Below are 24,494 nucleotides of genomic sequence, written 5' to 3'. Positions count from 1 at the left end.
ATTTTCAGGAAGAAACATGCCTTTTTTTTCTGGCTTGCTCTGTCAGTTTCTCTGTTTGTAAAATTCAGAGACTAAGACGTGCTCCTGACCTACAGGGATGTTACAAGATTTAATGAGGCAACAAAACACCTTCAACTTCTTGGTTTTGAAAAATAATACTCGTAAGTGTAAAAAGAGCCATTGACTATGATTTAAAAGAGGTTTTCTTCTGATCATTTCAAATCACTGTAGCTTTCCCTGGAAACATTGTACAAAATAAAACACTGAAATGTCTTTGTTTTAAGAAGTTGTCAGGGATAAAATGAGAGTTTCTGACTTACTATGGGCTTTATGTAGTGACCTTCCCCCCACTGTCCCTTTTCTTGTGAAGATAGTTGAGCAACACATTGTCTTACATGTGGATTCCTTCTTTGTATCTTCTCTACGGACTCCAATTCACCACTGTCTCAACCCAATATGTGTTTTGTTTTCACTCGAATTAGTAAAGAAACTTGCTCCTTCCAGGACCTGAAAATTATTAAGTAAAAAAGCAGCAATGTATTTATCACTAACTTTGGATGTGTAGAGTGGAAATTAGTCCCTATTTTACCCCCCAATATTACCTCCTCCCTTCCTTTCTGCCTGCCCCAGCCTGGGGTTTCAGGGTAGCTGACAAGGAGAATTACTGTGGTGGCCAGACAAGGCTGGGGGGTGTTTAGTGATTTTGAGTAGGAAGGAAGTCATCATAGAGTTGGGATTGGCTCCTCTCTTGGTGAAACACCAATGTTTGTACAGAGTCCACTATGTATTTCCTCACTTTCCATGTTTCTGGTTTTGGCTTTGAATGAAAAAAGTACCCTAAAGAAAGAGGAAAGTGGGCTCCAGTTAACTTTGCCATTGACTTCTGGCTAACTTAGGTGAGTCAGTATCTTTCAGTAAACAAGAGTTCTAATCTAAAAACATAATGAACATGCTGCGGTATTGAGCAGCCAACACTACATGTAATATGCCTTGTTTTTCTCATCCTCATTTTAGAGTTCAAATATCACAAAGTGGTGCAGAAATGATGCGTGAGAGAATAGCCTTCATTCTGGGGTACAAAAGGATCCAGAAACACTTGACAGAGTTAGCAGGAACAGGAAGACTAAGAGCTACTTTTGCTTGCTAAACTGAGAGCAATCTTACTCTGAATGGCTCAGCAGTTGTAGAGCGATATGACTTTACATAACAGAGAATCTGTTTTCCTTCATATTAATAATGGTGATGTTGTTATTAAGTGCTGTCGAGCTGGTTCTGACTCACAGAGACCCTGTATAAGGTTTCCAAGCCGTGGCTGGTGCATCTGACTGCTGACCTTGTCTTGCTTATCTTACAGTGCCAGACCACAAAATTGGTTTTCTATGTATTCAGCATTAAATATTAAGTAATTTCTACCTTTTTTGGCAACTGCCTCAATCTCTTCTCAAGAAGTCCAGTCACACCAGATGTTCTGCGATGCTCATTTTTTCTTTTAGAAGTCTCTCCCAGTGCCTTCTGATCTGTGATGAGTGGGCCTATTTAGCAAGATATTAGCACAAATGAATATGCTTTACATACATACTTCATAACTTCCTTTTAGCTTACTTGCTTAGAGTAACAAGTAATTACACTTGTTAGAGTAATTGGGAGTTGGCCATACAGGCTTTTAACATAAGCTTTCTGAAAGTAATGCTAACAGACCCTAGGAGAGGGGTCAAGTTTGAGAGGGGAACATTTTAGGCAGGCCCATGATGAATTCATTCTCATTTAAAAAAAAAAAATAGAATGCTTTTCATTAGAAATGCTAAGACTAGTACCATCAATTGAATTGCCACACACAAAGTTCTTGCAAATAAAAGGCAGTCTTCAAGAGACTTTGTGTTTGTTGGCTTGTTTGTTCTTCAGAAATTTTCATGAATAAAGAGGCAGAAGAAAATAGACCTTATAGATTCCTTTTCTTCATAATACAGAAAAAATTCACCTAGAAATAGCCTGATGTCTTCAATTCCTTCAGCTCCAGTGACACACACTTGTCATGAAGATTGCAGTTCTTTGACAAAGAAAATTCTTTAATTGATTGAGCCTGGGTCTGCTTTAGCTGATTTCCCTGTGTGTTTCACATGGCTGGACTTTCAAGCTTTCTTGGAAAGAGGCATTCACTTGTTCACTATACTTTGTTTACTCCAGTTGGGTACACGATGAACGACCTGATATTTGAGTGGCTAAGTGATGGGCCAGTGCAAGTTGCTGAAGGATTGACCCTACCCCAGTTTATTCTGAAGGAAGAGAAAGAACTTGGTTACTGCACAAAGCACTATAACACCGGTAAGTTGTCTTTCAGCCACGGAACCCAGAAGACTTCCTCTGCAGCTGGAGGTATATATCCCATCACCCGAATTGCCGCATATTTGCCAAACAAATATGGCATGAACCTTGGCTTGACTCAAAACCATTTCTGGGATAGGTCAGTGAGCAAAACAGACAATTTCTCCAGAAGAGAGAGGAGAGGGCATTGGGAATCTTTTGCTGTTCTCTAGTTGACCATCTACTGCCCAAATGAGCCTAGGAAATGGTGTGGGGCACCTTGTTAGTGGTAGAGGAAATGCAAGCATTCTGGCTCATTTCTGGCATCTACTCTTGACATTTGTCCCTCGGGTCAATTTGTACTCTGCCTTAGTAGAAGAGAGGAAAAATAACATTGTAAATGTTCTTGTAAACCCCAAAAGAGCACTGCTGTGCTCTCTAGTCATGGACATTAATAGCAATAGGGATGGAATTTTCCTGGAGGGTAAGTCAGCTGGCTCTAAAGGTGTGCTTTCTCATTAGTGCTGATACACACATGGGGTGGATAAGGAGGTGGAGAATTTGAGGTTGTAGCAGCAAGTGAGCATCTATTGTCGCCTGGAAAAGTATACCTGCTCAATAAAGTTGATAGCTGTTTCTAGTCTCTGGTACCACCCAAGCTGATCATAGAGACACAATCAAGTCCTGTCCAGAGAGCCAGGTAACGTACTGGGTCAAATGGTCCATGAACATTTATTCCAGCGGTCAATAATCACTGCCTATAATGTGACTGAGACTTGATCTCAAGGTGAACTTCCTGACCTAGAAGAATTCAGCCCCTTTGAAATCTCTCTCTTGATAGTATGCTGAAAGTTTTAATATATTTCTATACACTCTATTTTATAGACAAAGTTACACTGTAAAATGTGTCTAGGAATATTCTAAATGTCCTCAAGCAGTTATTTAAAAGGCTAGGAAAATTTTTAATGACAAGATTATACATATGATTTATCCAAATGTATATTTTTCTTCTTGCTGTGGATAACACAAGATAGATGCAAAGTTACCCAAAGACTTTGAGACTCCTGTGTGAACTTTACTACTTAGAGGAATAGTGTCAACTATTAGATAATATAATTATACAAATATAGTATAATTATAGCTAATATAATATTAGATATATAGTTATATAACTATATACATTTAGTTATATAATTTATTGTATATCATACAGATAATTTATGTTATGCAGTGATATATATATGCATATATATGTTACATGTTACATAATGCATACTATAACCCTACAAAATTTGAATAGCTTGTGCTTGATGATCAGTTTATAATCATATGTAAGTTCTGTCTAAAATAGTCAATCTTCAATAAGCACAGATTTTAATAATGTTAATATGTCACATGGTTTTTTGTTAAATGACTCTTTAGGTCCCTTATTCTTACAGTATCATTTACCTTATTGATTGAGTTGTAGAAGAGTTAGGTTGGTTATATAGAGTGAATGTTTTAGTCCTTTGTTTTTTAAATAAAATGGAATTCTGAAGTGGGAAAGAGAAATTCAAGTTGGACTTTAAATGATCATTTCCTGCTTCCAGGGAAGTTTACCTGCATTGAGGTCAAGTTTCACCTGGAACGCCAGATGGGATATTATTTGATCCAGATGTACATACCCAGCCTATTGATCGTCATTTTGTCCTGGGTCTCCTTTTGGATAAATATGGATGCAGCCCCTGCCAGAGTCGCACTGGGCATCACCACGGTCTTAACAATGACCACTCAGAGTTCAGGTTCGAGGGCATCTCTTCCAAAGGTAAGAAATCTTGCTCCACAACAAGTGAACAAAGAGGTTCACCAAAGGTCTTGTGGGATGGAGTATTCTATGAGCACAGAAAACTCTACCATCCTGCAGCAATGTTGGAGATAAAAAATGCTTTGAGAGAATTGGGGTTCTGTGACATTGGGGATCCTTAAAATCGGATTCGTTGGGGAAAAGTGGAATCAGTTAAGAGGGAAGAAGAATGAATGGAGGCAGAGAGAGACAAGGCTAAGGAATTCTGGTTAAGAAGCCTTGCGTGTTTTGACCTCATGTTTTTGATGACTCATGAAGCTTGCAGGAATTGGAGTAGGATTGATGTGACCTATGCTGTATTGTCAAATATTTCCTGGTAGGACTACTATAATTCATGTGCTCAATTAAGTCATAAAAGTATGAATTAAGTCCCTGGAAATGCACACAGAAAAGTCATATCAATGAGTATGTACAAGACATGAGTGTATTACCCTGAGAAAAATTTTGAACTCAAACTATCTCTTGAAGTCCTTTTCAAACAGAGTTTAGCTGAATTAGTCAAGAATGTTGCCTTGAACATTGTACCCTTTTAAAGAATTATCTATATGATATCAAATCGGTACCAGTAACTCTAAATTACAGGTGAATAGTTGATGGCACCGTGTCAATAGTGGTGAAACAGTCTGGGGAGAGACAGCGAGAATGGTAACACAAATAAAGAATGTAACCAGTGTCACTGAGATTTATCTGTAGAAATTATGGAATGCACGTATGATCTTCTGGGTATGTTTTCACTAAGATTTTTCTATGAAGAAAAGAAATGAATGTACCATTTTAGGATGAAACAAATCATATACATAATTATTTGTTCCATCTTAATTTTCCTTAATAGCTGTATATAATACTAATGTCAAGTGGTAAAATTACCTAGAGAAGGAGCTGTAGAGTCACGCAAAGTGGTTGAGACTTCCTGGAAGTGGATCACATTGACAGAGAAGTGTGGGGTTGTTATCAAGGACACACCAACATTTTGTAGACCCCAAGGAACAATTCATAGGACTCTACTTTTATGTAGGAGAGGAACTTTGTGTTTGTAAATATTGTTTAAGCAAATCATGGTAAACACTCTGCTTGTGAACTGACCCAGCCACCCTAAAGTGTGCTTCCTCTCCTTGGCTTAGTGCACGGAGCCACTGACTTCATTCTCCCTGGAGTCTACCTTCAGTTGAGCATTCAGCATACATGTCTCATACAGGTTGAGTAATCTCTCTAAAACCCAGTTCCGGAAAGTAATTGAGATGTAATCTCATATCTTTGCTGGCTTAAGCTCATGTTCGGTTGTGCTGCATTTGATATGATGAAAAATGTTAGCCCATACTCCACATTATCTCCTGTTTGGAAGATAAGATGACATATGGAAGAGGTCTGTGAGTACAATGGAGATGGACTATTTTGAAGACTGGGGCAATAATTATACAACGTTATTAAGTTGCATGCTTCAAAGATAAATATTCAGTTTTGTATGCTAATAGAGAAAGAAATAGAGCTGTCTCCAATATGGTTTTTTATTTTCTAGAATAACAAATGGTACAATGTCCCTGTGTCTTATTTCTAAGGTCTCTGGGTAGTGCACATGATTTGTGCCCAACTGGAGTTCTGCTGTGGCGCTGTGGGTTAATGCACTAGACTACAAAGACAGCTTGAACTGCAAGGACGGCAGTTCAGGCTCACCAGCCGCTCCTCGGAAACCCTATGCAGGGTTGCTATGGATCAGAAGTGACTCAATGTCACTTAACAACAACAACAACCAACTGAAAGTTTGATGGTTTGAATCCACCAGCACCACAGTGAAGGAAAGGCCTGGCAATCTACCTAAGATTGTTGTTGCTAAGTGCCCTGTATAAGGTTTCCAAGGAGCAGTTGGTGGGTTTGAACTGCTGACCTTCTGGTTAGCAGTCCAGTACTTATCCTACAGGACCACACCACTGTCCTCTGTAAGATCACACTCTTTGGAAATCCTATGAAGTGCAGTTCTACTCTGAAAGATGTGGGGTTTCTATGAGCCATAAATGACTCAATGGCATCAGACTCTTGGTTTGGTCTAATCAGACTACAGATGTCAGAAATGCTAATGTTTTGGGGTTTTGTCTCCGGCTACATAGTCAGAGATCATTGTATCTCATATCAATTCTAATCCACTCTGTGCCCCCTCCCAAACAGGTTCATTGGCTTATTTGTCATTAAGTTATTAGTTATTACCATTACTACATGCCATGGCAGTAAATCACAGGGTGCACAAACATGTATTTTACAATTTATAGACAGTTAAACTACTGATGACAAATTATGAGCAGATCATTTCAAAACATAAGAAGACATTTAGCCTCCAACCACTCATTGCTATGAAAAGAGTAGTCATTTATTTTCAAAAGAGGAGCTCAAATTTTTGCAAATTTGTTATTCATCTGTATTAGCTATTATGATTCTACATCAATGGTCAAAATGATTGCTAAATAAATCGTCAGCGATCACTGATCTTTGTATTTAGAGGCAGTGTGAACCTTAGAGAAACCAACAAAGGGTATAATTGAAAACTCATTTTATACTTGCTTTGGAACTCATAGTGGCTACCCTTTGTCCATCAGCATGTTTATCTTCCTACATGTGCTTTCCTTAGGCTATTAATAAACACAGTTTGCTCTCCACTGACCATGGGGAGATGTGACTCATATAGATTAAAGAGTAAAACCAAAATGGGATAAAAAGTGAGTCATGGAAAAGAAAGTATTGACCGAACCCTTACTTCCATATTTTTAATGATATTGTTGATGTTGTTAAGTGTCGTCGAATTTGGTCCGCCTGATAGCAACCCTCCCTGTATAGGGTTTCCGAGGATCAGCTGGTGGGTTTGAACTGCTGGATTTGTGGTTAGTAGTCCAGTGCTTACCCTGCTCCTAAGCAGATATTCCATTGTACTGATTGTACAGTGACTCTGAGCTCTACAGCAATGCCTAATGCAGAGTATGCATGCAGGTTGCATTTGCAAAGTAAACATGTTATTGAAAATATAAAAAGTATCATTAATGTTAACAGCACAGTGATTCTGTACCATAAACACTGGACTGCAAATTTTGATTCTGTACCATAAACACTGGACTGCAAATCACAAGGTCAGTGGTCTGACCCCACCAGCCACTCCATGGGAGAAAGATGAGGCTCAAAGACGTACAGTCTCAGAAACCCTATATAGGGTGGCTATGAATTGAAATCAACTCGACGGCACTTAACAGCATCAATAATGTTAACCATATGATAAATAACTGTCAGTAAGACAGATGTATTTCCTTCCAGTCTTTTTTCTGTGCATATTTGTGGGCAAACCCATGCACACACACATACACACAGAAAGTGGGAATCAAACTTTCATATAGCTTAATAGCATGTGTCGTTTCCCATGGCATGAAAAATCTGTCAGGAACTTATTTTTAAATGCTTGAATAGTAGCCTACCTGATGTGTTAGTCATCATTTATTTTACTATCTTGGACACTTTGGGTTTTTTGTGGGTGGTTTTTTTTTTTTTTGCCTTTATAGGAATGACCACTATAAACATATTTGTATATGAATGTTTGTGTCTCACTGTGCTCTAGAATACACATTATAGGTTTTTAATTTGTTTTAAATTTGCAATAGGAATCTAACATAGAAGGAACTGAGGGTGGTTAGAATGAATGAAGAAAGCCCAGTGTGAACATACAAAGGGGGACTATAGTCCATACAGGCAGGGTCTTGGTCTTGTGCATCATGTTAAATTCAACACCAAAAACGGTATCTGGCTTAGATTAGATGAGCAATAGATTGACATAGAATGACTACCCATGAGACCATTTAGCAGATAGCTCTGAAGCGGAATGGAAGGGTAAAGTTGTACAGAAAAATATTAGTTTTCATATATGGAAGAATATTAGGGTGTACAATATTAGGTGTACTGTAAAGGACTGGACTTACCCTGTTTTGCAGAAGTGCTCAAGTAGACTTTGGGGAGTTCGGAATTTATGCAAAAAAAGAGTAAACTTTGAAATATAGCCACCGTTTCACACAACACCTGGCTCATAGTAGGTATTCAATGTATAACTGGTTAACAGATGAATGAAGACTTGTCAAGTACTATTCCAGGTATAATTCAATTGGCAGTTCATTCATCCATTCATTTATTCAACTGTATTCTTTAGGCCAGGGGCTGGGAATATAAAAGATCAATGAAACACAGTGCCTAGCTAGCCTCAGGGACTTGTAACCTGGTAGGCCAGAAACAGACATTTGGAGTGGGGATTACGAGACAATATAGACTATAAAGACATGCCAAGGAGGATGCCTAGAGGAACAGCCTAAAGGAGTGGCCAGAGTGGAATTTCTGAACAGATGAAGTAGGCGAGATGGAAAGAAGTTAAGGTCCTGCCAGGCAGTGAGGAAGGAGTTCCTGCTCAGAATATTCTGGCTGCACTTAAAAAATAAGGTTCTCCAAAAGACAGTCTTGACAGGTTTCCAACATGCTTCACAAAGTTTTAACACACTTCAAGTAAGGAACTTGTTTTTATTGATTCCAAGTTCATTTCCTGCCTTCCTGCCAACCAAAGCTTTGTGTGTGTGTTTGCCTTTTTTGCTTCTCAGAAGTTCAGCCCCTTACCTAAAGACAGGAAAAGCAAATAGCAGGGTGTTATCTATTCCATAAGTCCTTTTCCATTTGAAGCTATAAAGTTGGTTTTAAAATCTTCATCTCTGTCAACCTCTAAGAAGCAGTTCTGTTGGTAATGGCTCAAACTTTGGAGTCTGAACCCCCTCGTAGTAGACTCAGGGCAAGATGTATCATTGCCTATCTGACTTGCAGGGAAACATGAGGATTAGACTTTGAGTGTGGCCAAGTAGAGTTCAACAATGATTTTGCTACTCTGTGTTTGTGATTATACCTGCATGATTTGCAGCCATGCCACACATCTCTTGAATCCTCCTCATTTGTGTCTGTAGCCCAAAGCTCACAGAGGTGAGAGTAGGCAATGATAGCAACAGCTGGGAGAACCAAGGTGTGCAGGTAGCTCTGACAGCTCTCAGGTTCATAACCGTCTCCTTAAAGCAGGGATCCAGAGCTATCAGGTTCAGAATTTTCCTCTTAAAACAAGGATCCGAAAACACTGTCTTTAACCACCATTAATCAAGGTTCCCTATTTCCTCCAGAAGAAAAAATTCCCTTACTTTTCAACCATCTGGTCAACTAACACCAGCTGGACCATTTCAAGTAGCTCTCAAACCCAGGACCGCTCAGAATTGAAAACAAAAAGAGGTCATGATCCTACCACAGTTGCTCTTGCTTTCCCCACTAGGATGCGTCTATCTAGAAACAGCAGTAAGAGAAACAACAAGACTTGTAAGATCAATTCCTAGAAGAGTTTTGTAAGAAGAATTTGTTTGGATAAAGGATGTGTCTGTTGTAGCTATGAAGAATAAAGATGGTGGCTCCTTAGATGAAGGACATCCCCAGCTATTTGGAATGACTTTCCTAGGTCACACTAGCATTTCTGAAAAAAGGTGGGAACACACACACAAAAGTACTGGGAACAATTTTGTATTGTATGTAATCAGGGATTTAGGATGTTCTTGGAGAAACGATTGCCAAGGAAGAAAGTTGAGTGCTGGCAAATTCATCTATAGGCTTGCTTGCTTAAGCCAGGTACTGCAGATGCAGGAGACTTCATAAGCATTCCCTTCTGACATTTCCCAAGCCGCAGAAAATTGAAGAGCCAGTGTTGTAGTGAGTGTGTGATTAAAAATATGCAAGGAGATGATGTGTGTGAATCCTCTTGGGACAGCGCTGGCGTGCCACTGGCACCTTAGCTCACACAGGAGGAAGCCACCCTGTCTGTATTTCTGCTCGAGTCCCAGGGGATAGCATTTTTGAGGTTCAGGATGATTTGAGGCTCTCTGCCCATTTCACTCAATGGGTAACTCTGAGGGAGTCATACGGGCCAGCAGCCTTCAGTTTTCAGAGATGCCACACAAAGAAGACACAGAACTACTGCGGGGCAGGTAACATAGTGCTACATGCTCAGGATATGTTGCTGTTAGCCACCATCAAGTCAGCCCCTGACTTAAGGCAACCCCAGGTAAATGGAACAAAATGCTACCTGATCCTTTGCCATCTCCACAATCAGGTATAGATCAGAGGCACGATCCATACGCACTGGCTGATTTTTTGGAAATAGATCACCAGAATGCTCTTCTGCCTGGGATATAGACAAGCAGACAGAACTTCTGTCCTTAAGAAGACAGACATATATGCAAATTGTTGTTGTTGTTAGGTGCCTTTGAGTTGGTACCAACTCATAGCAACTCTATAAACAACAGAACGAAACACTGCCCTGTCCTGCGCCAATCGCACAATCGTTGCTATGTTAGAACCCACTGCTGCTGCCACTGTGCCAATCCATCTCATTGGGGGTCTTCCTTTTTTTTTTACTGACCCTCCACTTTACCAAGCATCATGTCCTTCCTGAAAATATGTCCAATGTAGAAAGATGAAATCTGGCCACTCTGGCTTCTAAGGTGCACTCTGGCTGTGCTTCTTCCAACACAGATTTGTTTGTTCTTCTGGCAGTCCTTGATACTTTTAATATTCTCCTCCAACACCGTAGCTCAAACGCATCAATTCTTCTATGGTCTTCTTTTTTCATTGCCCAACTTTCACATGCACCTTAGTCCTCAAACTGACATCTTTGCTGTTGAACACTTAAAAGAGGTCTTGTGCAGCAGATTTGCTGAATGCAATACGTCATTCAATTTCTTGACTGTTGCTTCCATAAGTGTTGATAGTTGATCCAAGCAAAATGATGTGTTAGACAACTTCTATCTTTTCTCCGTTTATCTTGATGTTATTTATTGGTCCAGTTGTGAGGATTTTTATTTTCTTTACACTGAGGTGCAATCCATTGTGAAGACTGCAGTCTTTAATCTTCAGTAAGTACTTTAAGTCCTCTTCGTTTTCAGCAAGCAAGATTGTATCATCTGCATATCACAGGTTTTTAGTGAGTCTTCCACCAATCCTGATGCCACATTTTTCATCATATAATCAAACTTCTTAGATCATTTGCTCAGCATACAATCTGAATAAATATGGTGAAAAAACACAACCCTGCCACACTCCTTTTCTGATATTAAACCATCCAGTGTCCCCTTCTTCTGTTCTAACGACTGCCTGTTGGTCTATGTACAGGTTCCTCATGAGAATAATAAAGTGTTCCAGAATACTCATTCTGTGCAATATTGTCCATAGTTTGTCATGGTCCACCCAGTAGAAAGCCTTTGCGTAGTCAATAAAGCACAGATAAACATCTTTCTGGTAGTCTCTGCTTTCAGCCAAGATCCATCTGAAATCAGTAATGATGTCCTTTCTTCCATGTCCCTGTCTGAATCTGGCCTCAACCTCAGGCAGCTACTTGTCAATATACTGCTGAAGCCTATTTAAATTACCTTTAGCAAAATTTTACTTGCATGTGATATTGATGATATTGCCCAATGATTTCCCAATTCAGTTGGATCACCTCTCTTGGAAGGGGCACAAATAGAGATCTCTTCCAATTTTCTTGGCATAGATGAGTGAGTGTCTCTAGTGTTGCCTCAGTTTGTTCAAAGATTTCAATTTGTATTCCATCAATTCTTGGACCCTTGTTCTTTGTCAATGCCTTCAGTGCACCTTGGACTTCTTCCTTCAGTACCGTTGGCCCTTGATCAGATATTACCTCTTGAAATGGTAGAACATTGACCATTTCTTTTTGTACAGTGACTCTGTGTATTGCTTCCATCTTCTTTTGATGCTTTCTGCATCATTCAATATTTTGCCCATAGAATTCTTCAATATTGCAAGTCGAGGTTTGAATCTTTCTTCAGTTCCTTAAGCTTGAGAAATGGTGAGCATGTTTCTGTCTTTTGGTTTTCTAACGCCAGGTCTTTGCACATTTTGTTATAATATTTGACTTTGTCTTCTCGAGCTGCCCTTTGAAACTTTCTGTTCTGCTCTTTTACCTTCTCATTTCTTCCATTTGCTTTAGCATCTCTAAGCTGGAGAGCAAGTTTCAGAGTCTCTTCTATTGTCCATTTTGGTCTTTTCCTTCTTTCTTGTCTTCTTAATGAGCTTTTGATTTCTTCCTGCGTGATGTTCTTGATGCCATCCCACAACTCTTCTGGTCTTCGGTCATTAGTGTGTAATGCATCATATCTGTTCTTGAAATGATCTCTAAATTCATGTGGGGTGTGTTCAAGGTCATATTATAGTTCTTGTAGACTTGCTTTAATTTTTTCAGTTTCAGCCTCAACTTGCATATGACCAATTAATGGTCTGTTCCACAGTCTGCCCCTGTCCTTGTTTTGGCTGGTGATATGGAGCTCTTCAATCATCTCTTTCTACAGATGTAGTCAGTTTGGTTTCTGTGCATTCCATCTGGTGAGGTCCATGTGGATAGTCATCTTTTATGTTGTCTAAAGAGGTATTTGCAGTGAAGAAGTCATTGATTTTACAGAATTCTATCATGCGATCTCCTGCATCAGTTCTATCACCAAGGCCATATTTTCCAACTACTGGTCCTTCCTCTTTGTTTCCAACCTTTGCATTCCAATCTCCAGTAATTATCAAGACATATTTTTTGCATGTTTGATCAATTTCAGAGTGAAGAAGTTGGTAGAAATCTTCAATTTCATGTTCACTGGCCTTAGTGGTTGGTTTATAAATTTGGATAACAATGGTATTAACTTCCTTGTAGGTGTATAATATCCGATTGCAGACAATGTTGTACTTCATAAATAAGAGATTATAATTTATTACAATCTATTTGTCATTTATTACAGTGGGATTTTTTAAGAATAGACTGTAATGATAGAGATTTTACAAAGCAGGCTATAATAATCCCCCTTCCTATATTTGTACCCTTGGTTAGTATTTCCCTTCCACATTCACTGTAAACTTGGCCATATGACTTGCTTTGGCCAATGAGACATAAGCAGATGTGATGTAAAAAAAACCTTGGAAAATATTTGCATATTGGAGCTAGCTCTCTCCTTCTCGGGATCGTATGAATATGTCCAAGCTGTCCTGCTGAATGAATCAGAGACAACAGCTCAGTTCACTCTCTACCACCCAGGTGACAATCAACTGCCAAATAGATGAGGCCATCAACTGACAAACAGACTGCCAACACATGAGTGAGCCCAGTCAACCCCACGTGGAGCAAAAATGAGCCATCCCAGCTGAGCCCAGCTCAAATTGCTGACCCATAGAATTGTGAACAAATAAATGGCTATTACTTTAAACCACTAAGTTTCAGGATGGTTTGTTACACAGCAAAAGCTAACTGATACAAGTAGTGATAGAGCTGGATATAGGATGAAGGAAGATCCTTGACCCTGTCTAGGAATTTCCTGGAAGAAGGGACAGGAAGAAGCAGCACCTCATCTAAATTTTCTTGAAAATAAATAGGGTTTGTCTTCAAACACAATTTCCCCACTATTGTCATCATTTTAAAGAAAATGACAGCAACTTTAATTTCTGGGGAGCCAGTCAATATATTTATAGAAATAGACAGATCTATCTGTCAAGATTCTTTCTTCCTAAGTGTCAAACCACTTTAAAACCCCACCCCTTCTAGATGATTTCTGAAATTCTTTGGAAAGGTTTCTTTAGAGCCATCACAAAAAGAAGCATGTAACCCAAGTTATTTGATTGTTGAATCACCTGCCTCTCTTTATAAGACAGGTTTTCCTTTATTGTTACACATTTTTACACTAAATATAAGGAATGTGTATGGTAGTGTGTTGTTGTTGTTATTAAGTGCCGTCGAGTTGGTGCCAACCCATAGCCACTCTGTACAGGGTTTCCGAGGCTATACATCTTTATGGGAGCAGAAAGCCTCATCTTTCTCCCACAGAGCAGCTGGTAGTTTCGAACTGCTGACCTTAAGGTTCACAGCCTGATTTGTAAACCGCTACGCTACCAGAGCTCCTTATATGGTAGTGTAGAGGGTTATAAACTGGGCTGCTAACCGCAAGGTCAGTAGTTCAAATCTACCAGTTGCTCCACAGGAGGAAGATGAGGCTTTATACTTACATAAAGCCTCAGAAACCCTACAGGGTCACTGTGAGTCGGAACCGACTCAGTGGCACACAATGACCACCACCATCACCATCATACTAAATATGCTTGTTTCTTCAGAGAAAAGTGTCTATCTATATGCATCTTGAAGTCCTGGTGTGGCGCTGTGGGTCAGTGTGCTGGACTGCAAAGTCAGTTTGAACCGCAAGGTCGGCAGTTCAAGCTCACCAGCTGCTCCTCAGGAACCCTATACAGGGTCACTATGAGTTGGAACCAACTCGATGGCACTTAGTAGCAACAATAACGTATGCATCTTAATGTATTTATACCAGGGTGAGTAAAAAAGTATTGCTATAAAATCATAGAAACTTGAATATTATTGAACAAAAATGTCAAAATGTGAAATTATTTTTTTGTTGTAACCTCCATCTAGTTCTAGAGCCTTATGAAGGTGCTGTTTCCATTTCTTTAACCTTTCTCTGAAGAATTCTGCATTCTTCACTTGACACCATGTCAAAACAGCAGGTTTGGCATCCTCGAGGGACTCAAACTATCTTCCTTTTAAATGTTCTTTAAGCTTGAGAAACAAAAAGAAGTCTGAAGGGGCAAGCTCAAGGCTATAGGACACATGGGAGACAGTTTCCCAATGAAATTCTCCTAAGACAGCCCTTGCTGCCCTCAAAGAATGAGCAGATGCATGGTCTTAATAGATGGGAATGATGGGAAAAATTCCTCAGTGCAACTTTCCTGGCATGTTTCTTACCAACGCTACTTTCGATTTTCTCAAAATTTCATAGTAAGCCCCCGTGCTCATCCTGTGTCCTTCGAGAAAATCTACCAAAATTACCCCTTTGAAAAAAAACAACAGTCGCCATAACCTTCTGAGCTGACCTGTTGGTCTTGAATTCATCTATGAGTTCTTCCCAACTTGCCTTAAAATGTGTGATCCATTTAAAACTGTTGTTTTCTGTAGTGCAGCAGTGCCCGGGACTTGTTGCAAAGCTTTAATGATTTAGAAAGATGCTCACTTGAATTTTGTTAAAAATTTGATATGAGCCCTGACCTTAAAATCATTTTTTTCCATGGCACAAAAGATATTCTTGTATTTGAAGGCAGCTTCACGAGATTAAGACAGGTGTATTACTGGGAGAACTAGTCTATGTATACTGGGAGAATTAGTCTATGTATACTGGGAGAATTAGTCTATGTATACTGGGAGAACTAGTCTATGTATACTGGGAGAACTAGTCTGCAGCCTTCATTGATCACAGAAACATGTTTAAACTTGTTGTGTTTAGAATAAACCTATGAGTGTACAAACTGTAACTCTAGTAGCCATCCTGTTTCTTAACTCATCCTCATATATTTAAGGTGTTTATGAGTTTAAATATATATATGTACATGTATATAGATATCGGTGGCATAATAAGAAATATTCATATCTTGTCAGTTTTCTGTTGTGTAACAAGCTTTGTGACATACACCCCTTTATTAGGCCATAGTTCTCTAGGTCAGAAGTCTGGCATCATATAGGCAGGCTCTCTGTTCAGGGTCTTACAAGTTGAAATCAAGGTGTCAGTTGGGTTAAGTTCTCATCTGGGAGTTCTGGGCAAAAATCTGTTTCCAAGATCACTTTTCTTGTCAATAGTATTTGGTTCCCTGAAGCTTTAGGGTGCAGGTCCCCATTTCCTTGCTGACTGTCAGCTGGGAGGTGCTCCTAGTTCCTAGTGGCTAGGTCAACCACATTCCTTGACATGTATCCTCTACCATCTTCAAGCAAGCAATGTTATTGTTGTTGATAGGTGTCATCGACTTAATTCCAACTCATAGTGACCCTGCACACAACAGAATGAAGCCCTGCCCAGTCCTACGCCAGCCTCACAATTGTTGTTACACTTGAAGTTATCTATGGCTGCTGCCATTATGCAATTCCATCTCATGGGGGGGGGGCAGGGAGAGTCCTCTTTTTCGCTGACCTTCCACCTTACCAACCATGATGTCCTTATCTAGGGACTGGTCTATCCTGACACTGTGTCCAAAATATGAGAGTGAGATGAAGTCTCCCTATCCTCTCTTCTAAGGAACATTCTGGCTGCAAGCAATGTTTTTGTTGTTACGTGCCATCGAGTCAATTCCAACTCATGGTGACCCTGTATAGGGTTTCTGAGAAGTGGCTGGTGGGTTTGAACTGGCAACCTTGTGATTCAAACCAACCATGCGGTCTAGTGCTTTGTTCTACAGCACCACACCAGAACCCCAAGCAATAGGTGTGTCAAATCTTTCTCATGCTTTAAATCTCTAATCGCCTCTGTCTCTAACCTCTAAACCCAAATTTAAAGGGCTGGAGTACTTAGCGCAGGCCTATCCTTTGAGCTCCCTATCTTTTTTTTTTTTTTAAGTTTATATTGTGAATTGAGTGATAGTTTACACAGGAGAACATCGGTTTTACACCATCATTTCATTGCAATGATTACACTCTCTTCTGCGCATCATCATTCAACAGTATTTGCTTCTATTTCCTCTAATTTTTTCAGGGAGGTGGTATGTACACAAAAACACTCAGGAATATATAATCATTTAAACCACCAAAGGACACATTCTGCAAACCTGCTTCCTGGCCACCAGCACTCAGTCCCTCTCTTTCCACGAGTCTAGAGGCCTCAGCTGCTCCCGCTCTCCATGTCCTCATCTCTGCCTCCATCTCTGGTGTCGCTGCTTCTCTGGATAGGGTTTCACATAATCTTCCTATCTTAAGGTCAACTGATTTTGAACATTAATTAGATTTGTAAACTCCCTTCACAGTAGTCCTTACATCCATGCTTCATTAAATAATTGGTAAAAGGAATGTATACGTGACGGGCTGGGAATCTTGGGAGGCCAATGTAGAATTCTGCATACTACACATGGCTACTGTGACGCTCTTCTGGTGGTCTCCCTGTTTCACTTTGCCCCTCTATATTCTGTTCTCAATAGAGCAGTCAGAAGAATCCTATTTAGCACCTCTTTGTTGAAAATCTTCCTACAGCTTCCTGTGACAATCGGAATAAAGGCCAGTACAGTCCCCTCAGTGTGGTCACTCATGACCTATGCCCCATTTCCTCTTGACACCATCTCCTAGCAACCTGCCCATTGCTAACCCTATTACAGCTACTGTTTCCCAAATTAGGCACGTGTCCCTACCTCAAGACTTTTGCATTGGTTATTCTCTGCACCTGAATGCACCAGGATAGCTACATGACACATTTCTTCACCTTCTCTAAGTCTTTACATCTTTACCTTCTCAATGAGGCCTACCCTAAACATTACCCTTCTACCCAGACCTTCGTCATCATCTTAACCCAGCTCAACTTTTCTGACAGCAGAGTGGGTTACCTATTAGACTGCTAGCCAAAAGGTTGGAAGTTCGCATCCACAACACAGAACAACAACAAGCACACTGTACGATTTATAGCAAACTCTATTATTATGTTTATTGTCTGCTTCCCTTGACCAGCCTATAAACACAGTGAGGGCAGGGATCTTGATCTGGTTTATACCTAACCCAGAGCAGATGTTCAATAAATATTTGCTGAATGAATGGATGAACACATACATCTTTATAGTCATTGAAAAACTCCATCTAAACTTTCTTTAGGATATACAACAGATAAAAGGAAGACCATGTAACCAAAGGTCTATCCACACAGTCTAAGGCATGTTCTTTACCATGGGGAATGGTGGCTGCCTACAGTACATTAGCCTAACAGAGTAGCGTCCTTATAGTGTTTCCTTTCTCTGACTGATACTCCTCAGTAGTGTGAGAATCATTTCTCTTTAACAGATCATTTTTGTAGAGTAATCTCACAAAAGAAATAATAAGAAGAAGACAGCAATGCTTTAGGTGAGAGGGCATCTAGCCAGGCTATTTGTAGCTCAGCTTTGCTTTCTCAACACTGCTGTGACCGATTTAGAGGTCGCTCACTGTGCCGGTGAAAGTACTCATTTATCCCTGCTTCTCTAGTTGGTTTGGACACAAGCATATTCTTTGAATTCTGTTAAAAACTTGGAGAGGGCGCCTCATCTGGGCTCTTTACAGCAGCTCCAGGCCAGAGATGCAGTCCCATACCATTCCATGAAGGCCCATGTGTCAGAAATGCCACCTTTGTCTTTACCTAACAACAACAACAGCAACAAATGAGTGGGTTCTTCATTTTACTCGGATTTTGAGGTGTCATCAAAGACCATCTGTGCAATTGAACCTAAGGATTGCTTTGAACTGTGTTTAGGACTACAGAAGTCATGAGTGCCAATCTAGAGGAAACTGCCTGATAAACCAGGAGCAAAGCTGTTTCCAATACACACACAAAGACCTCAGGGAACTCATTGTTGTTGTTGTTGTTGTTGTTGTTAAGTGCCGTCGAGTCAGTTCCGACCCATAGCGACCCTGTTCAGGGTTTCCGAGGGTGTAAATCTTTACGGGAGTAGAAAGCCTCATTGATCTCCTGCGGAGCGGCTGGTAGTTTTGAACCGCTCACCTTAAGGTTCGCAGCCCGAAAAATTACCACACCCCAATGAAATTGGAATATTCAAAAATTTTCCAAACTAAACATAAACTGAGCTCATAAAATCTTAGACTTTTGTGTGGTTAACAGTAAAAAGAGCCTTAGAGATTCTGTTAGTTGTGGTGGTAGAGTCAGTTCCAACTCATAGTGACCCTGAAATAGATTTCATGGGTCCCATTTTCTAGATGAGGACATCGTGACTCTGCATTATATAACTGTTGCTGTTAAACACCATCGAGTCGGTTCCGACTGGTAGCGACCCTGTAGAGGGTTTCCGAGGAGCTGGAACCACCCACCTTGCGGTTCAAACTGACTCTGCAGTCCAGCATATTAACCCACAGAGTCACACAAGGACTCCACTAGCTAATGCCAAAGTCAAAATTCAAACTTAATTGGACTCTAAAATTGATTCCTTTCTCACTACGCTATGCTCCATCTTATTTAATAGTTAACTATGTCCCTTAAACCTTTAAAATGGATGTCCTTGATGCCGCTTATACGCCTGAGGGTTGATTGATGATACTGGAGGGATTTGGTAACCTAGAGAGATTCAGTCACCCTCTTAAATTAAGGTCCACAATTCTGAATAAGCACAGTGACTCTTCCATCCACTTGTGAGTGGGCCCGCCCGCCCTTTATCTTTACCTCACTATTGTTTCCTTCTCACTGCCTGAACAGCCCTCTCTGCAGAAAAAAATGAAGATTAACAGCTCTCTATCATTGAAAAGAATCGGAAGATACAAGAGATTAAAAAGAAATCAGTACCTAATAATGTGTTTTCCTTGTGCAACTTTAATTAAAAGAGCCCTTAAAAAAAAGGAATTAACATTTTATAATTGGCTTCTCTTTCACCATACATTTCATTATTGGTTGCAAACCATATACATGGATTTCTCTTTTTATGGGACTTCATCGAAAACAAGCTCTACAAATATGAACATAATATGGGTTATAAGATTAGCCTAATATAATTTCCACAGATAAGAATTAGTTAATAGTCGTAAATGTTCAGCCTTTCTAGTGAGGGCATTCCAGTTTGACACCCTAAGCTATACATTTATCATGTTGTACGCTGTGGAGTTGGTTCCGACTCATATGGACACTGTATAGGGCTTCGGAGCCTGTACACCTTTACAGGAGCAGAAAACCTCATCAGTCTCCCAGAAGCGAGCGGCTTGTGGATCAAAACAGTCTAATGTGTGTACCACTATGCCATCAAACATACATTTATCATGTTGTTTTTATGTTGTTAAGTGCCATCGAGTCAGTTCTGACTCATAGTAAACCTATATAGGGTTTCCAAAGCTGTAAATTTTTGTGGAAGCAGAAAGCCTTATCTTTCTCCCTCCAAGCAGCTACTCGCTTTGTGGTTCACAATCCAGTGCTTATCCTACAGAGCCACTGCATTGCCATACATTTATCATAGGATGTAGTAATGTCCAGGCCCATCAAGGGATTGCTAGATGGGTCTCCTGTTACTTTGTTGTTGTTATTGTTAAGTGCCATCCAGTCAGTTCCGACTCAGCAACACACAAAATACTGCCTGGTCCTGGACCATCCTCACAATTGTTGTGACATTTGAACCGATTGCTGCTGCCACTGTGTCAATCCATCTCATTGAGGGTCTGCCTCTTTTTCACTGACCTTCTACTTTACCAAGCACTGGCCTTTCCTGATATCATGTCTGAAGTATGAGAGACAAAGACTCGCCATCATCCTGGCTTCTAAGGAGCATTCTGGGTATACCTCTTGCAACACAGATCTTTTGTTTTTCTGGAAGTCCAAGCTATTTTTAATATTTTTCTCCAACACCATATCTCAAATGCATAAATTCTTCTATGTTCCTCCTTATTCACTGGCCAGTTTTCATGTGCATATGAGGTGATTGAAAGTATCATAGCTTGGGTCAGGCACACCTTAGTCCTTAAAGTGACATCTTTGCTTTTGAACACTTTAAAGAGGTCTTGTGCTGATTTGCCTAATGCAATACGTCATTTGATTTCTTGACTGCTGCTTCCATGAGTGTTGATGGTAGAACCAAAAAAAAAAAAATGAAGTGTTTGACAATTTCAATCCTTTCTCTATTTATAATAATAATATTTTTTGGTCCAGTCGTGAGGCTTTTTGTTTTCTTTATATTGAGGTGGAATCCATACTGAAGGCTGTTGTTGATCTTCATCAGTCAGTAAGTGTTTAAAGTCCTCTTCACTTCCAGCAAGCAAGGTTGTATAATCTGCATATCGCAGGTTGTTAATGAGTCTTCTTCCAGTCCTGATGTTGCTTTCTTCTTCAAATATTCTACTATCCCAAATTATTGGTTCAGCATACGGATTGAATAAGTATGGTAAAAGGACAAAACCCTGGCACATAGCTTTCCTGATTCTAAGCCCCTGTTCTGTTTGAACTGCCTATTTATCTACATATAGTTTCCACATAAGCACAGTTAAGTGTCCTGGAATTCCCATTCTTCATAATGTTATCCATAGCTTGCCATGATCCACACAGTTGAAAACCTTTGCATAGTCAATCAAGTACAAGTAAACATCTTTCTGGTATTTTTTGCTTTCAACCAACTTCTAGTTTACGTCAGTAATGATACTCTTCATTCCATATCCTCTTCTGAATCTGGCTTGAACCTCTGGCAGTTCCTTGTTGATATGCTGTTACAGGCTGTTTCCTTAATTATCTTTAAACAAATTTTACTTGCAAGTGATATTAATGACATTGTTTGATGATCTCTACATTCTGTTGGGACAATTCTCTTTGCAATGGGCACAAATCAATCAGTTGGCCAGGTAGCTGTCTTCCAAATGTATTGGCATAGATGAGTGGGCACTGCCAGTTTGTTGAAAGATTTCGATTTGTAATCCGTCAATTCCTGGAGTCTTGTGCTGTACCAATGCTTCAGTGTAGCTTGGACTTCCAAGCATCACTGGTTCTTAAAATGCTTGAACATCGACCATTTCTTTTTGGTACTTTTTGTAGTACTTTTTTAGTACTTTTTGTATTTCTTCCATCTTCTTTGGATGCTTTCTGCATCATTCAATGTTTTGCCATTTGTTCTTGTTGTTAAGTGCTGTCGAGTGAATTCTGTTTCATAGCAACCCTGGTTGGGGTTTCTGAGCAGCGACCTGGTGGGTCTGAACTGCCAACCTTGCAGTGAGCAGTCCAGTGCTTATCCCACAGCGCCAAACCAGGACTCCCCATGTTGTTGTTGTTGTTAAGTGCCGTCGAGTCGGTTCCGACCCATAGCGACCCTGTACAGGGTTTCCGAGGGTGTAAATCCTTACGGGAGTAGAAAGCCTCATCTTTCTCCCGCGGAGCGGCTGGTAGTTTCGAACCGCTGACCTTAAGGTTCGCAGCCCGATTCATAACCACTACGCTATCAGAGCTCCTTAGGACTCCCCATAGAATCCTTCAATGTTGCAAGTCAAGGCTTGAAGTTTTTCTTCAGTTCTTTCATCTTGAGAAATGCTTTTGATTTTCTAACTCCAGGTCTTTGCACATTTTATTATGATACTTTACTGTGTCTGCTTGAGCTGCCCTTTGAAATTGTCTGTTCTCTTTGCATTCCTCCTTTCTTCCATTTGCTTTAACATCTTTATGCTGAAAAGCAAGTTTCAGAGTCTCTTCTGGCATCCACTTTGGTCTTTTCTTTCATTCCTGTATTTTAAATGACTTTTTGCTTTCTTCCTGTATGATGTTCTTGATGTCATCCTACAACTCTTCTGGTCTTCAGTCTTTAATATCTAATGCATCAGATCCGTTCTTGAGGTGAATTTTGAGATGGTCTCTAAATTCAGGTGGGGCATATTCAAAGCCATATTTTGGTTCTTGTGGACTTGTTTTCATTTTCTTCAGCCTCAGCCTGAACTTGCATCTGATGGTCTGTTTCACAGTCTGCCTCTGGCCTTGCTATGGCTGATGATATAGAGCTTTTCCACAGATGTAATCAATTTGCTTTCTGTATATTCCATCTGGTGAGGTCCATGTGTATATTGAAAAAAATGCATTTGCAATGCATAAGTCATTGGTCTTGCAGAAGTCTTCCCTGTGATCTCCAGCATCATTTCTGTCACCAAGGCCATATTTTCCAACTACTGATCTTTCCTTTCTGTTTCCAACCTTCACATTCTGATCACCAGTAATGATTAATATACCTTGATTTCATATTTGATCAATTTCAGAATTAAGAAGTTGGTAGAATTCTTCAATTTCATGTTCACTGGCCCTAGTGGTTGGTTTATAAATTTGGATAACAATGGTATTAACAGGTCTTTGATCTTCCTTATAGGCATATGGATAGTATTCTAGCACAAACAACATTATACTTGAAGATAGATCTTGAAATGTTCTTTCTGATGATGAATATAATGCCATTCCTCTTGAGTTTGTTGTTCCTGGCATAATAAATCATACGATCACCAAATTCAAATTGGCAAATACCACACGTCTGTCAGTTTTTCATATTGTGGTGGGTTGTGAGTTGCTGTGATTTTGGAAGTTATTCCACTGGTATTTTAAATACCAGCAGGGTCACCCATGGTGGACAGATTTCAGATGAGCTTCCAGACGAAGACAGACTAGGAAGTAAGAGTGACGAACTACTTCCGAATATTTAGTCACTGAAAATCTTATGAATAGCAGAGAAACACTGTCAGATACAGTGCTGGAAAATGAGCCTCTCAGTTTGGAAGGCACTCAAAATGCGACTGGGGAAGAGCTGCCTGCTCAAAGTAGAGTTGACCATGATGTCGCAAATGGAGTAAAGCCCTCGGGACCTTCATTTACTGATGGGCACAACTCAAAATGATGAGAAACAGCTGTAAACATTCATTAATAATCAGAACATAGCATGTATGAAGTATGAATCTAGGGCAATTGGAAATTGTCAAAAATGAAATGCAACGGATAAACACTGATATCTTAGGCATTAGTGAGCTGAAATGGATTGGTATTGGCCATTTTGAATCTGACAACCACATGATTTACTATTCTGGGAATGACAAATTGAAGAGGAATGGTGTTGCATTTATTGTGAAAAAGAACATATCCAGATCAGTAATGATATTATTATTGTGATATTATGCTATCACAATGCTGTCTGTGATAGGATAATATCCATGTGCCTACAGGGAAGATCTGTGAATACCACTATTATTCAAATTTACACACCATCCACTAAAGTAAGTGAGAATGAAATAGAAGAATTCTACCAACGTTTTCAATCTGAAATTGATCACACATGCAATCAAGATGTATTGATCATTACCGGTGATTGGAATGCAAAGGTTGGGAGCAAAGAGCAAGGATCAGTAGTTGGAAAATATGGCTTTGGAGATAGAAATGATGCTGGAGATCGCATGATAGAATTCTGCCAAATCAATGATTTGTTCATTTCAAATGCCTTCTTTAGACAGCATAAGAGACGACTATACATATGGACTTCGCCAGATGGAATACATAGAAATCAAATTGATTACATCTGCAGAAAGAGACAATGGAAAAGCTCCATATCATTGGTCAAAACAAGGCCAGGGGCAGATTGTGGAACAGACCATCAATTGTTCATATGCAAATTTAAACTGAACCTGAAGAAAATGAAAACAAGTCCATGAGACCCATAATATGACCTTGAATATATCCCACCTGAATTTAGAAATCATCTGAAGAACATATTTGATACATTAAACACTAAAGATCGAAGACCAGAAGAGCTGTGGGATGACATCAAGAAC

The 24,494-nt window shown here is 39.8% G+C and overlaps 1 protein-coding gene across 5 annotated transcripts in view; it reads left to right on the top strand.

Moving 5' to 3' along the window:
- Positions 1–24,494, top strand: part of GLRA2 (glycine receptor, alpha 2) — a 284,008-nt gene that overhangs the window by 118,975 nt on the left and 140,539 nt on the right. For all 5 annotated transcript variants that reach the window (XM_006835620.1, XM_006835617.1, XM_006835619.1 and 2 more), the window contains 2 exons: positions 2,185–2,322; positions 3,891–4,105. In XM_006835620.1, coding sequence (XP_006835683.1) covers positions 2,185–2,322; positions 3,891–4,105 — 353 coding nt within the window. The remainder of the gene's footprint in view (positions 1–2,184; positions 2,323–3,890; positions 4,106–24,494) is intronic.

Source organism: Chrysochloris asiatica, unplaced genomic scaffold (assembly GCF_000296735.1).
Source record: "Chrysochloris asiatica unplaced genomic scaffold, ChrAsi1.0 scaffold00018, whole genome shotgun sequence".
Classification (NCBI taxonomy): Eukaryota; Metazoa; Chordata; class Mammalia; order Afrosoricida; family Chrysochloridae; genus Chrysochloris; species Chrysochloris asiatica.
Note: the sequence above shows the minus strand (reverse complement) of the source record. Positions and strands in the feature narration are given on the sequence as shown.